Here is a 16,738-nt window from a genome sequence, read left to right as displayed (position 1 = left end):
ACGCACTCCCGATTGCTCTGGCGCTCGAGCGATCTCTTCAATTGAATGCTAGCAATAGAAGTCTGCACTTATGACTAGCTTTGATCGCTCGCGGCCTATATGCGTATATCATTCTATTTTCTTATTTCGTCTGATTATTTATTTTGGACTTTTTTATTGAAAATAAATGTCAAAAATTTGAAAATCACTAATTTGATAAATTTTCATAAATTTGAGAAATGTTGACAGTTTTGGAAAAAGTTCATGATTTTGGGAAAAGTTTGTGAACTCAAACAAAGTTAATAAATTTGAAAAACAATCATGGTTTTAAAAATAGTTTTTGAATTTGAAAAAGTTCATGAATGTCAGGACCCCGATCCTAAGTCACACCGATCTAGCATGTAACACATCATATCACTTTGCGGCCTCACGCACGGTATTCCCACGGGTGCCACCTTACCTGGCCTGGGACCGTTTGCGCCTTTTGGCTCACGTATATGATAGTGTCGCTAGCATCCATATGACAGAGAACCCGGGCCGACATGGCTAGTCGTGAACCCAAAGCGGCACTAACCCATGGGGACAGGCATACATGAATCAACTTCGAGCATGTCGGTCAGCAGCGTGTGAATCCGGGCTGTAGCACTGGGCTAACAGGACTCCGGTAACCCGGGCTGTAGCAGGCTAGGCAGGACTCCGGATGTCACCGCGTGACATTTCCCCGAAGGGACAGACACAGGAACGAAGTGAAACACATGCCGGCCAGTCAAGTGTTCCGAGCAGTAGTGCTGGGCTAGCAGGACTCCGGTGAACCGGGCTGTGGCGGACTACTATCGCTCAGAAAGCACTAGACTACATTTCCCCATATGATAGGCTGCCAAGGATAAACAACTAGATTGTCGGATCCCACTCATACCAAGCATTTCAATCATACACACAATATGCCCGATATGAGTACATACAACATGGCATCACAACAAGACTCTACGACTCAAGTATTTATTCATTAGGCTCCGAGGAGCGAGATATTACAAGCATGGGTCTTATGACCCCACATTCAGAGCATACAAGTCAAAGCACATGCGGAAGCTTAACATGTCTGAGTACAGACATCTACAAATGAAAAAGGCTGAGAAGCCTGACTATCTACCAGATCCTGCCGAGGCACAAGATCGTAGCTGAGGTAACAAGCTAAACGTCGAAGTCCACGCGGAACTAACTACATCAGAACATAAATTAAGCAAACGTGAGTACAAATGTACCCGGCAAGACTTACATCAGAACTAACTACATATGCATCGGTTCATCAAATTTGGAAAAAGCTTGTCAATTTTAAAGAACAAGTTCATTGAATTTTAAAAAATTCATAAATTTCTACAAAAAATAATCTATTTGGAAAACTTACAGGCATTCAATAAGAATAAAAATAGAATCAGCAAAATAAAAAATAATGAAAGAAAACCCATTTGGAAACGCAGAAATAAAAACAGAAAAGACAATGGGCGGTCCGTTTCTAGAGAGGGAGACTGTGCGCCAAGTAGCACTAGGCCTATGACAGTCAGTCTATAAGACATGTAGGTCGCCGAATAGAGACCTGGCGCATAACCCTTTTGTGCGCATGTACTCTCTATAGGCCTATCATGCTGGTTTTAATCCTTCGGTTTTAGGAAAGTTCTTTTGTTCTTTTTCTTTTTTTTTCATGTTCCTTTCTTATTTTCGTTTTATTTCCAATTTTCTTTCTTTTCTTATTTTGCATTTTATTTTCATTTTGCGATTTTATTTTAAATTTGTGAACATATTTTGGAAACCATAAACATATTTAGGAATCATGATTTGTTTTAGAATTTGTCGCCATGTGTTTTTTAAATGATGAACAATTAAAGAATTTGCTAACATTTTACGAAATTGTGAATTTTTTAATTTTCGAACATACTTTATAAAGTCAATATATTTTTCTAAAATTACGAACGTGTATTGAAACACAAGAAAATTTTCAAAACGACAAACACTTTTTGAAATTTGGGAACAATTTTTGAAATTCATGAACACAATTTTGTTTTTTAGGAAAAACATTTTTTAAATGCATGATTTTTTCAATATATCACCTTATTTTGAATTGGATTTGTTTTCAATCGGAGAATATTTTCCGAATTTATGAACTTTAAAAAAATTAATACGTGAACATTTTTTATTAATAGTTGTTCAACATTTTTTGAAATGCTTGATTAACAATTTTATATACATGATCAAGTAGTTTTTCAATATTTTTTCAAATCCTTGATTTACAATTTTATATACGTGATCAAATATTTCATCATTTTGTTAATACATGGTCAACATTTTTTCTACATATAGTTTGAAACATGCCCATGCGTTGCAACAGGAGAATATTTATTCATGGATCTGGTTCATGGAATAAAACAATCTAAAGATCATTTCTAAAATCTAAGGCATACACTCGAAATTTATATTCACGATGACCCTTCAAACCAGGTAGCTAGTAGGGATGTACATCGTCAGAAGGATAAAGAAAAGAGTTCTAACACCGGCAATTCATGAACCTTTATAAAATGAATTAAATGTGCATAACATATAAGATATTGCACCGTCTAATAAAGTTGCTACGCATCTGCATAAATATTCAATGTTTAAAAAGGCGCCGGCGGCGGCTGCAACTCAGCCAAAGGACTCCTGCCTGCTTCAAGAATGGCACGAGCTCGCGAGCGATATGCATGGGCATTAGGCGGTCCAGCCCGCCCCCGATGAACTCCATCGGGAAGGCGACGTCGGTGGCCAACTTGGTGTTGTTGTCCTTGGACGGTTGGACCGGAGCCCGAAGACGAGCGCCGTCGGTTAGGCCGCGTTGTCGCTGGCCTCCAGCACCGCCAGGTTCAAGCCCTGTCCCAGGAGCAGGCGCTCCACGTCGGAGGCCTCGTTGTAGGAACCGGCGGCGGCGGGTGTCACATGCTGCTCCAACACCTACCAAAGGCACGGCCACCCCCACTGCCACCCGTCCTCAAGCTCGCCTTGCTGGCTCGACGCCCGTCAAGTGCTCGATGGAATGCCCAGATGTCGTCGCCTACACCATGATGCCTCCGTCGAGGGGTGATGGGACTCAGAGTGCTACCACGACCACACTGATTCTTCGCGACACCCAGCTCTTCTCACTACCACCTCGTGTGCCAGAGTATGTGTGGCCAAGTGCTCGGTTAGATGTCGCAAGCAAGCTGTTCGACAAGAAGCCCCAACATGCTGATGCCGACCATGTGGCCTTGCTGCAGCTCAAGTGCTCAACACTGGGAAATCAATCGTGACCGCATTCACCAGCCGGCACACGTGCGACTAATGTCCTGCTCGGAGCTCAACGTCGGCATCATTGGCATCGTCGACATTACCAAGCTTGTTGCGGCTGTATCACGCAAGGCGTTTAAAGTCAAGCTTCCCAGTGTAGTTGATAGGAACTCTCATGGCATTGGAGATGAACGGCGACCAACTTGGATGCCGCCGGAGTTAGTTAATGTGCACAGATTTGGTATTCAGTGTATGCAGCCAACCAGTGTGCATTGTGAAGCTCCTCCTTATCCTCAGCAGATTGTCATTGGAATTCCTAAGAATGTGTTGGTCACCTGTTGTTCGGGCAAGAAATTTCTTTCAATTGGATGTGCTTCCAGTTCTCTTACGGCTACATTTCTGAAGAGAAATCGAATAGCACAATGCTCATGTCAAGAAGTTCTCAGACAATACCAGAGCTGCAAGTTTATCCTGTTTGCAAATGCTACATGGTATGTTTCTGCACCCTTTCCATGCTATACTGCATGGTTTCTCTTGGAATTATATTGTGCTCCGACAGAATTGGATGGAAGCATGTGTGAGAGGACCTTGATTTTGGAGGCTCACATGATGCATGTGGGCATGTGGCTGTACGTCAAATCAAGTTGACAAACAGGAACACGTTAATGAGAACAACTAGTCGTCTGATTTGCTCGGTTTCAAGGGCGGCTCTTAAGGTATATCAAACTAGTTCCAAACTTTTTCAATGGCAGATTGCTTGGGATATTCTGATGGTGGTATTGCACTTAGGAAACTAGTTGAGGTAACTATTTTACATTCTTCTGGAGTTCACTTAGCTGTGCAATCTGAAATTGGGGCACCACTGAATCAGTTTTGTCAACCAATTGAACTCTCGCTGGCTGAAGTATTCTACATGCTACTGGATACTCTTGGACACGATTTATCCATGGTCCAGTTCTGGCCGACCTACCTGACTTCGTGGCCTCCTGAAACCTCGCACTTCTTGTTTCTCGCTGTTTCTGATCTATGAGATATGATGAGCGGTTTGCGGAATTTCATGTTCATACCACTGTATGTCACAAATAGTGCAAAGGTTTATCTCGCCATGGGATCCTGGAACCAAAAACCATAGGCTAATTACTGCTGCAACTTTGGTTGGAATAATGCAGTTTATGAGGATATCAGTGTGTTGGCAAGTTCAGGGAGAAGTCGCATATCATGGGGAATTTAAGCCTGGCAATGCAACCTACCGACCTTCATGCCTATTTCAACATTTGTTGTGCCTATTCAAGCTATGGAAACAACCGTACTATACATATGACAATGTGCTGCTCCAGTTGGAGATTGCTTGGTTTTTCAGGATGGGCACCTTGCAGCCAGAACTCTTGTTGTGCATTCTTGGGCAGGAAAATGGTGGGAAGGCTGGTGCGCATATAACATGTAATTTCAGTGGTTTGGCATCTGTTTTCCTCAGTACCCAGCTCACTGTTTTTGTATATTGTTGTGGGCTTGACAATTAGTGCAGCTGTTGTTTGCTGTCAAAGATCACCCGTGTGCTAGTGAACCGGGTTTTCTTCATAGTTCTGCTTCCTTGGGATCCAGGAGATGAGGTACTCGAGTTGAGGAATGAACTGTTCTTGCGGAAATACAATCCATGTGTTGAGATATGGTTATCCCTTCGGAATCTTGGTGAGCAAGCAGAAAGAAGCGAATGCCCAGAGTTAATTAGTACGAAGAGGCAGTTCGGTAATATGCAACTTAGTATGAGTTCAGTGATTGGGCAATTTTTTAGCAAGTTGGAGTTTACAGAGAGTGGTAATTATATAGTACAATCAATGGTCGTCGCTATTGAATTGCAATTGATTGGTATTCTATTTGTGCAGTCAGAGTGTACAATAATCGCTGGTCCTCCTTGCTATTACTTGGCTTTTGGCCCTGATTCAACACATCTGAACTTGAATAGAGTATGTACTTGCTTTGCATACATGATGGCACAGGGTAATTCTTGTTGTTCTTGGGTTCAGTTTGTCGCGCAAGCGCCTTGGGATCAGTTTGACTGGGGATGTTCAGCTGGTGGTAATGAACCCAGTTTTGAGCTGCAGCAATGGAGGGTTGTTTGGATCTTCAGCCATATGATATTGCAGTCAGACCTTCAGTTTGGCACTCTTGGAAATGATTTGATAATAGGTTCTGGCAATATTTCATTTGACCTGACAATTGCTTGTATGAGCTATGCATGGGTGAAGGAATTTTTCCATGGGTCTCCAACTGATAACCCAAGTGGGTGCTCTGCTATTAAACTGATTGCCTGGGTGCCCTGTTTTCTGTGTCCGTTGGATGCATCCAGTTTTCCATGCGCATTCTTCAGAAGCTCGAACCGTTGGTACATGTTGGGTCAATCAAGTGTCTTTCTTCTGATTGATGTTCTTGGGAACCTATTCCTGCAAATCTTGCAACTGAATTGGGCTCAAGATGCGAAGCTGAAGAATTGGGTTCAGTATGCCTTTGCCAACTCCATGGGATCCTGGTGGTCTTACTCGGCATCGACTTTGGATCAAGCAAAATGCCATGGAAATTGCTTGGTGGGCGCCAGGAGGGCAAATTTTTGTGGCGCCGACGCACTGTTGTGACTGCTACTCTGATGATTCTACCTCACGTTCTACTTCGACCAAGGCCATGCTGACCAAGACTACTAACGGTTTTTTCGACCGGGACCCCCTCGGTCACGACAACAATAGTTAGGAGGGGAAGATGATCCCCTTCCTCCTTGCGATTCCTCTATAAATTTCAGGAGTTGTAACTGAACTTGGTTGATTAACTGGAATTAGTAGCGAGATCCTCACAGTTAGCCCATAGAAAATGCTTCGTTCCCACAATTCTTCGGCTTTTTCATTTAAAAAACACGTTTCGGCGCCTCGTGTTCATCAAGTATAAACAAAATTTTCGTTTTATTGTTTTTAAACTACTACAGGCAATATGTTCCCCTTCGGGCCATTTTCCATTCTGATTTCTGACTAAACATAAGGAATGCTTGCATCAAATTTGTTCTCATCCTAAATAGAATTTATTTTGCAAGGAACAACATCAGATACTTTGACTATGCACACAGCAAAACATAATCCAGGCCTCTGGTAAGCTGTAAGCGAAAAATAAAACATAATGTGCGAACCACCTATGTACATTGCATCCTTCCAGCTACAAATTTTTCTGCTGCTACCCACCCTTCCAGTTACAAAACATAATCCACGCATACCCTTTGTTCCACCATTCGACCTTTATACCCCAAGGAACGATTAATAGATGAACACATAAGAGAAATAATCCGCGAGGGAAGTATGGCATTAGCCGCTTCCCGGTTTTGTATCACTGCCCAGCCTGTACACAAAGAAGGAAACCAATGTACAACTCAGATCAAGGTTCTCATTCACGTCACCAGGGACTGCATGTTTTCCTGCTTGTCGGTCAGCTGCCTGATGTCCTCAGCGCGGCTCTCGTCTTCCATGCTGGTTAGGTACGCACATCTGGCCTTGGATTCAGAAATGCCACTCTGTAGCGAGGTGATTGTCGCTTCCAGGGCCTCTTTGGACGCCGCATTCGAGACTGCGTGAAACACTGGAGTCCCAGGGGTCCTAGGGGTGCCGACACTGCCAAAACTGTTCTGCCTGCTGGGCCTGCTAGTTGAAAAAACATTGTCCATACCTCCAGTTACTGCAGTAGCACAAGTTTGTAAGACACTTGAAACCTCATTAAAAGAGCAACCCAAAAAATAATGCGAAGCCCAGGGCATTACAAGTAGTTCATTCCATACCTAGGTTCCTCAGCTGTTCGATGGTTCCCTGGCTAAGAGGCTTATCAAACTTAAGGGGCCTGAGAATTCCAGCAGTGGTCCTCCCCATTGCATCACCCTACTACATAAAATGCAATCATTAAAACTACATGAGAAAAAGAAACCTGTTGAGACTTTGGATCTAAATTACTTTATCTAAGCACGCAGATACCCCAGTCATGACTCATGAATCGAAGAAAAGCCCATAAACCTGACAAAAATGCGTTTCAGGTTTGACTGATAAAAACAGGAACAGAACGACAAGCTGAAGTTTTATGGTCAATAACTATTACAAAGTTCACTTAAAGCAGGACAGAGAGCTTCAGTAACATGCAGCTGAACCTCCAGGCCAAGTGGACTGTTCTGCTCCGTTCGTTGCAGAGTTATCTGTGCTTGACAAAATTTATAAGCGAGGAAGCCAAGGCATGCCGAACTTCCAACATCAACTAACAAATTCTCAAAGTTGACAAATCATCTTTGAGACACTCACATTAGAATCCCCTGATATTCCTGCCAAAAACTTTTCACCGCCCAAGAACATTTGCTTTGCACCATCATCATCTCGCATGTTATCTTGACTGCTTGAAGAGTTAAATCATGCATCGACAAACATGTCAGGATTGGGTAAAAGATCAACTGAAAGTAACTGGCATCTTCTGTGAATTTAGACAAAAAATATGGGAGATCAGAAATTGTGTATACTATTCTTCATTGATTATGTCCTAGTACATTAGGTAACAACACAAGAAGACATTAATTTACTGGGATAAACTAGGGGAGTATCAAACGATGAAAACATAAATGAATCCTGTGCTGCTGGAGAAATCCCTTGCTTCTTTCAAAATTACAACCTATATAAATGATAGAGTATTACAATCAGGTGGCTGAAAACAATGATTTTACAATTTCAAGTGCAACTTTAATCTAGCAAGAATACCTGCCATTTTTCGTTTTTTTTTTGTGTACAGTACAAAATTATGAAATGTTATAGCTGCTAGCGGAGGTGACCTGAAAAGAAATTACGAATTAAAATTCCTGTCCTTAACGATGCATCCAATTTTACTCGCTAAACAAATAATAGGAAAAAATTGAATATGCAAGTAGGTCACTAGAAAAGCCCTAAAGGTATTTCAGGACAAAAGAAAAAGGTTTAGCCCCTTTTTTCATCAGAAATAGAACTGAATATGCAAATAAGTGTTCAGGCTTTCCAGGTGTTTCCAATACCAGGTCCACAATACGTACTTGTACAGTCATGCCATCTGCAATCTAAGCCCAGTATAGCATATTACTTCAGATTTTGTAAGAGTATATTGCTTCAATAAATTTGCATGTGATCCATAGTAAGAAACTGTTGTACAGTTATAAAACTTATTAGTAAAACAACAGGTGCAGACATGCACACACAGGAAATAACAGCCCATAAAGCAGAAAACAGAGCCTAAAAATATTGAAATTAGCTATGATGAATAACATGAACTATCTGGATGATTTAACAATATAATTATCATTCTAACAGAAGCAACTCTGAGTGAAGGCCTTACAGATAATTTTTTTGAATGTGTAAGTACCTATTACTGAACATCAAATGCAGTGAAACCAACCTTATCAGCATATTCATATCCAGTGCTTTTAAAGAAGTTGAGAAAAGAACATCATATGATGGTACAAAATCACAACCTGGTAGAGCTGGAAAGATTTTCTGAATCATCCTTCTCTACAAGCATGAGATCAAGTTCATCAAAATTCACAACAATTGGCTCCACTTGCACATTTGGTGGTACTGATGGCAGCCAAACAAGAGAATCTAAATGCATTTGCCATACTGAACTACGGACAACCATAAGGTCGATGTTAACTAAAAGTCACGAACTTCACTACAACGTCAATACTGCTCGTGGTGGCGTTCGGCAAAGGGGCGGGTCAGGAGCGTCGTACCCGTCGCGGAGCGGGACCAAGAGATGGGGACGGAGGTCGTCAGCTGAGGCCTGGGAGGCGAGAACCGGGGAGTGAGGCGGTCGGTGGCGGCCTCGAAGGGGACGACGAGCGCGGAATTGCAGGAGCACGAGGATGTCCTCGCCGCCCGTCTCCATGATCGGCCTCCCTCCAGCTCCCGATCCATGCCCCGACAGGTGAGACGAGGGGTGGACCAACGCGCGGCGCGGTCCACCCGGTCGGCGTGCCGCCCAGTGAGGTGCCGGTACGCCCAGGTAGCCGCGGCGAGGGTGGCGAAGTAGAGCGCCGCGGCGGCCACCACGAGGAGCGCGAACGCGAACGGCACCCAGATGGGGCTGGTCAGCAGCGCCAGCCAGCGGGCCGAGGAAGACGAGCGCCACCAGTACTGCGCCCCTGATGGTCAGCCCCGCCAGCACCAGCAGCGCCGCGCCGGCGATGAGCAGGGTCAGGAGGCCCACCACCTGCGTCGAGGTCGGGAGGTGCGCCTGCACGCGCCGCAGCAGCGTTGTCGATGGGTCGTCCAAGTCTGTGTGCCCCGGCGGCCGCGCCGCCCTCGCCGTGCCGATCCGCCATGGAAGGGAGAGTGTGTGTGAGGGAGCTGGCCTAGGACTAGGAGGAGGGGCGAGGAAGGGTGCCGGTGTTACGCCCCCTTCGGCCGTGGAGCGCGTAGAGGAGGCCGGGGAGGGGTGGGGAACGGCGGCGGCGGCGGCGGCGGGGATTGGTGGGGAAGGGAGGAAGCAGAGCAGGTGGGCCGGCGCTGGGGCCTGTGCCCACGCACATGGACTAAGAACGAACACGTCAAAAAAAAAATTGTAACAAATTAACTGCAACGCACCGGTTTGGTGATAAATGAAGTCTACATATTGCCAAATTTAAAATGCTAAATACCTTTCCCAAGATTAATGTGAAATCTCTAGAAACATGTTTATTTAAAATGACGAGTATTTCATTTTGCTGACATAGTTATATGATCAAGCGGATACCAACAAATGTTGCCAAAAGCGTGTCCTCCCCAATCCCTTGGCGGCTAGGACAAACTCTTCCCCTCAGACTTCGCCGGCAGGCCTGTGGATTCACCTCCACTCTGGCTATCGCTCCGGCGGCCGGTGGCGGGGAATCCCGGTACCTCCGCTCCGATTAATAGTTTATGTTAGGGTTTTTGGTCCTCGCATGTGTGGCACACGGGTGAAATAGCGGCGCTTCTTCTTCGAGTTTGTCTTTCGGGCTTCGGTCCTCCTCGAATATGTCTGTCTGGATGTAGTCGATGGAGTTCTGAAGTAGATTCCTGGCGTCTCCTTGGGGCTGTGAGGTAGGGTGTTCTCGTCGTGTGGTGGTTTAGGTGCTGCAATTCTAGTCAATAGTGTTGGTCCTTAGGGACACGTGCACGATGACTTCTCGACAGTCATCGACAAGGTCAAGCTGGCTCTGGTTGGGGACCGACGATAGGAGCAAATCGACGGCTCGTTCTGACGGTGTAGTGGTCCTTCGATGATCTCGGAATCTCGATGTAAATTTATTATGTTGAGATGATTTGTATTTCTGGTGAACTTTTATAATTATCTGAATCTTTTCATAGAAAAAAAATTATATAGGGATCAAGGAAAAGCGTAAGAAAGAGGGTCCAAGAGGGCGACCAAACTCTAACAGTCACTCGTCGCTTACCCCTCTGCACCGCCACCAGGGCACGTCGTTGGGTAAGACCACGCGACGGCGGGGAGGTCCTAATCGGGGGCGGTCTTCATGAGGTGGTTCTCAGTGGCAGTGTTGGTGGAGCCGAGGTCCTTGGACACGGGAACTGAGAGGCCATGAAGCAGAGCTCCCTGGGTTCCAGGCATCCCAGATCCTGGCCTTGTGGGGGTCTACGGTGTCTTCTACAACTCCTCCGACCCGTCTTGACTTGAAACTTCTCGAACGATTTTTCCCTGATTTTTTGGTCCTAGAAAAATATTATTTCTGCAAATTCTGAAAACATGTAGAAAATCACAACTGGCACTAGAGTGGATTAATATGTTAGTTCAATAAGTAAATATAAAGTTGTGCCAGAATGATGCAATAATGGTATAGACGTAGCATGAACATAGTAAAAAAATAGTTTAAACATATCAACAGTGCGCTGAATTAATGTGATAATTCAACTTATCGATTTTGGCTTTTTTTTGTTTATTTAACCTACTTATCTCTAGTTTCCTGGCTATTTTTATAGAACACTTCTAAAAATAAGAACCCCCTAGCATAGTTCAACAAGCACAAACTGGGTCATAGAAAATGAGGAAATCAATTGAGCTCTTGATAGTTGAAAGGGTACATGCATGCATTCCCATGCATATGTGGGTGAGCATGCATTCCTACATGTGCGGACATGCATGTCAGAGCATGATTAATATTATAGTGAAGTTGTCATGTCACATTTAGTCAACCAAATAATCAACATATATAGTAGCTAGTTGCTAAGTAGTACTACTTTATTAATGCATGATCCACCTTATACTCTTACAACATTTTCTGGAGTACATGCTGCAACGGCTATTAATCTACAGCTCGATTCCTCCCTCTCTCCTCTTCTCTCATCCAACTCGGCACAAATATTCTCTCGAAAAGAAATTCAACATAAATATTATAGTTTAATCCTTATAGCCTGCTAACTGTACCTTCTTATACTTGCTCTTTTATGTGCATATCATGGGTAGTGCAACGACTATATGGCGAAATTATACTGCACCAATCGATATGCCTGTTGGCCCCATAGTTGGTTTTTTTATGATGCTCTCCGCCCAAGATGATATTGTCGGGCATGTTCCGTTTACTTGGTGTACGATCAAGATGGGGTGTACACTGCATACTAACTTGACTATGTCGACTTGAGGTTTGGTAACACTAATACCATCTCCCTTAGCATTACAACAACATGTCAATTGTGTGGGAGGGTGGAGGGTGTTCAAGACAAAATTCAAACAATAAGGTAGAGAAAAAGGACACACCCATATGCGGAAAGATCAAGGTAACAAGCATTAGTGCAGTTTAACTGGATTTTGAACCACATTAAATTCCAAGGTGTTTAATTGAGAAATATTTCACTTTGTTAAGACCTCTTAGGCATATCATAAGGAAATCTCCAATGCGGACCCTCAAATCGCCACTATAAGTCCTTTAGGGGAGTCCGGACACCTTTTGTCATCCAATGTTATCCCCCGAGCATATGGAAAAGCGCCGGACATCCAAACTCAAAGCAAAATTCCGCGGAGGGGGGGGGGTGCTTTAGGAGAGTCTGGACATCGGTCTAGCCAACCAAAATCGGCCCACCACGCCGAACATCCAGACTTCCCCTCTCTCTCCTCAACCGCGATATGCACATGCATAGAAGGACATTTAGGGGACGTGGTTGGATGGGCTAGCTCCTGCATCGGTGTCCATGAACTGGTCCCACCGGTTCTGCGGATAAATAGTTTGTCCGTTTTAGGGGTTAGTGTTCGAGATGCCCTAACTAGTATCATGCAACCTCGTTCAATGCCAACTAACCATATTGCTGATGTGGCATAATATTAATTGAGGAACGGTAATGTATATTAGTATCATATCATGATATATATAGTATCATAAGAAATGATGTGCTGCTATTTTTCATACAAAGGAATAAATGAGGTCACCTAAAATATCAACTTATGATATTAATTCCTCGCTACAAGCAGTCTAACACTACTCGTAGTATGGAGTATCATATACTAGTATCATGCATATGATGCTTGGTGCATAGTATGAAAATTTGGTAATTTATTGTTTTGCATGACACATAGTAGCATAATATTTATGATGATATGGTATCATAATATGATATTAGCATCTTCTCTTTTTTTGATTAATACGGTGCCAGATCAACATTTTGTCTATGGCATTGCGCTAAGAGCCACGTATCAAGAGTGCCCTAAGATCGGTCTATATCTAATTAGATTAAATAGATGTTTAGGTATAACTTACAAATACAACAATAAGATAAAATGCATTGGAGTGGTTATATCTAAGTGCATATTTAAGGGGTCTAATGCATTTGGTAGTGCTTTGATGCATGAAATAATGTTGTTGAGCTATCGGGAATTGAAAGGGAGTTGAAAGGGTACATGCACATGCATGCCCATGATGCACGCATACATATTGTTGATGTGCATATCATGTAGTCCGATGAATCTACACTATGCTTGTTAACACATAGTTCAAATGTGGTGGGTAAGGTACATGCATACATACATGTTTTAACATGCATATCATGTGTAGTCCGACGATGGTTGCACGCTGAAATCATGCTATGTCTATCGACACGCCTGCCGCCTTGGGGCCGACCTTATCATTGGATTTCTCAGTGATGCTCATTGTCCAAGATGATGTTGTCGGGGCATGTTTCATTAACTTGGTGTCTAGTCAAGACGGGGTGTACACTACACACTACATTGACCAAGCCAACTTGTTCCCTTGTAACACCAACCGTCTCGGTCAATATTACAACAATTTGTCGATTACGTGGGAGGGGTGGGAGGGGGTTTAAGAGTAAACGGTGACAAAAAATGTAGGAAAGAATACGCACCTACACGCCAAAAGATCATGCTAGCATGCATCAGTGCATTCTAAGTGTATTTTGAATCTCGTTAAATTCCATGGCATTTTATTGTGGCATATTTAAGGTACATGCATGCATGCTATGCACACACATTGTTGAGCTAACAATAGTTGAAAGGGAGTTAAAAGGGTACAAGCATGCATGCATGCCCATGAATCCATGATGCATGCATACACATATGTGTTGATATACATATCATGTGTAGTCCAATGACGGTTGCACGACAAAGCTATAGTATGCTTGCCGAGACGTAGTTGAAAGGTGGTTGGAAGCGTTACATGCATGCATGCATATCATGTGTAGTGCAACAATGCATGCATGCCCGTGAGGATAATGCCAGTGCTCCTGTGATATACGTTAGTCACCATATTTAATGTGGAAAGAGAGTGTTACCATATCCTAATCTGGATATGATTCTTAGCATCAAAACCAAGAGAACAAACATTTCTCTCTCTCTCTCATAAAACAAATAAAATGTGAGCTCTTTTAAATGCAACAATATAATTTAATGCATTGGAGGGGTTATCTATTAGTCTATATTTAATGCATATAATGCATTGGCAGTGCTTTGATGCATGCAATAAAATTCTTGTGCTATCGCAAGTTGAAAGAGAGTCGAAAGGATACACGCATGCATGTTCACTGCACACATATGTGTTGATGTGTATATCATGTTTGGTCGAGCGATGGCTGCATGATGAAGTCATACTATGCTTGTTGACACGTAGTTGAAAGGTGGTTGGAAGGGTACATGCATGCATACATGTTTTAACGTGCATATCATTTGTAGTTGCACGGTGATTGGACAAAGAAGATATACTACGTTTGTAGACACAACGATCGTCTTGGTGTCAACCTTATCATTGGAGTTTCAGGTGATGCTGGTCGTCCAAGATGATATTGCCAGGGCATGTTCCATTAACTTGGTGTCTGGTCATACACATTACGTTGACCATGCCTTCTTGTTCCGCTGTAACACAAACGCCGTCTCCCTCAACACTAAGATACCGAAAGATATACTTCCTGTCCACACATAGTTGAAAGATGGTTAGAATGGTACATGCATGCATTAGTACACACCTACACACCAAAGATCATGGTAATATGTATCAGTGGATTGTAAGTGGATTTCAAATCTCATTAAATTCCATAACGTTTAATTGTGACATATTCCACTCAGTTAAGGTACATGCATGCATGCATGCCATGTATACATAGTATTCAGATAACGATAGTTCAAAGGTAGTAAAAAATGATACATGCATGCATATGTGTTGACGTGCATATCATGTGTAGTCCGAGACCGGCTGCACGACGAAGATATACTTCCTCTCGTCACACAGTTGAAAGGTGGTTAGAAGGGTACATGCATGCAAAGATGTGTTAGTGTGCATACCATGTGTAGTCTGACGACATCTACAGGATAAAGCTATACTATGTTCGTCGACACGTAGTTGAAAGGTGGTTATAAGGGTGCATCCATGCATACATGTGTTAACATGCATATCATGTATAGTCTGACGATGGTCGCCCGGTGAAGCTATACTACGTCTGTTGAGACGCCCATTGTCTTGGGGTCAACATTAGCATTGGAGTTCCTTGTGATGCTCGCCGTCCAAGATGATATTTTCGGTGCATGTTTCGTTATCTTAGTGTTCAGTCAAGATGAGGTACACACTTAACACTACATTGATCTGCCGACTTGTGTCCCTATTACGTCAACACCGTCTCTCTCAACTTTACAACAAAATGTTGATTACATGGGAAATGTGTAGGGGGTTTAAGAGCAAATGGTAACCAGTAAGATAGAGGAAAAGTATACACCCACACGCCGAAAGATCAAGATAACATGCATTAGTGCATTCTTGGATTTTGACTGTTATGAAATTCTATGGCGTTTAATTGTGACATATTCGATTAAGGTACATGCATGCATACCATACATACATATTGTTAAGCCAACGACAGTTGAATGTGAGTCAATATGGTACATGCATGCATGCCCATGATGAATGCATAAATATGTTGCCTTCTTTATCATGTGTGCTCCGACTATAGCTGCATTGCGAATATATACTATTCTTATCGGCGTATGGTTGAAAGGGAGCTGAAAGGGTGCATGCATGTATACATGTGCTAACGTGCATATCATGTGTATCCCGACGATGAATATACGGGGAAGCTATACTATGTTTGTCAACATGCCTGTCTTTTTGGGGTCGACTTCATCGTTGGAGTTCCCGGTGTTGGTCACTGCCCAAGATGATATTGCGGGGGCATATCTTTTTAACCAATTTATCGCTAGTGTCGATCTCTCTCAACACCACAACAAATAGATAGACTGAGTGGGAGGGTGGGGGGTAAGAGCAAATTACAACGAAGAAATTACAGAAAAAAATGAGAAAGTCATGAGTAGAAAGATCAAGGTAACATGCATTATATTGAACTATATAGTTGCATTTCAAATACCATCACGTTCAATTGTGACATCTTCCACTTTGGTTAAGTATTTTCTTGTTGGAAGAATTTCTCATATATACATTAAATCATGCAGTATTAAGTACATAACTTCATATTCTTTGCAATATGTAGAAATCCTCATTTCCGACGGCAGTCGACTCCGCAACAGAAGTGTGTATCGAGCCGGTGACTCTTGATGCCGCGGCCGGCGAGGGCGAACCGGAAATGTTCTAGGCGCCGGTGCGGAGGTGGTTTGTCGGCGCCGGAGAAGGTAGGGGTTTAGAGGTAGGGCGAAGACAGCTCGGCTCGGGCGGGTCAGAATCCTTTCTTTTGCGGGGCTAAAACTTTAGTCTATGTTGATTTGAAATAACTAGCTGGAATTACTCTAGCTGGAAAAAGAAAACCCATTTGCAATAAGCAACGAAATTTTGGTGCAAGGGCGGGAGGGGGGTGTGTGTGGCACGCGCGGGCGGCCAATGCCAGCTCAGCAAGGCCCTTCTCCTATTAAAGGGCACACCACACACGCACGTCAAGAGCCGTCGCCCGTCTCGCTTAGTCGCTTTCTGTCGCCGCCTCTCTCCCCTCCCCTGCCTGCGCCTTCCACCCTCTCGCTCGCCTCGCCA

The 16,738-nt window shown here is 43.4% G+C and overlaps 1 protein-coding gene across 1 annotated transcript; it reads right to left on the bottom strand.

Moving 5' to 3' along the window:
* Nucleotides 1-6,381: 6,381 nt before the first annotated feature.
* On the bottom strand, nucleotides 6,382-15,071 carry LOC125518209 (uncharacterized). The gene is made up of 5 exons (XM_087531662.1): nucleotides 15,052-15,071; nucleotides 9,032-9,832; nucleotides 7,587-7,674; nucleotides 7,079-7,175; nucleotides 6,382-6,978 (listed from the first exon to the last, which is right to left on the bottom strand). Exons 1-5 carry the CDS (start codon nucleotides 15,069-15,071, stop codon nucleotides 6,695-6,697), a joined length of 1,290 nt encoding a protein of 429 aa, XP_087387788.1. The 3' UTR covers nucleotides 6,382-6,694.
* Between the last annotated feature and the right edge of the window lie 1,667 nt (nucleotides 15,072-16,738).

Source organism: Triticum urartu, chromosome 7A (genome assembly GCF_056163025.1).
Source record: "Triticum urartu cultivar PI428250 chromosome 7A, HENAU_Tu73, whole genome shotgun sequence".
Taxonomy (NCBI): Eukaryota; Viridiplantae; Streptophyta; class Magnoliopsida; order Poales; family Poaceae; genus Triticum; species Triticum urartu.
This window is presented reverse-complemented; position numbering and strand designations above follow the sequence as displayed.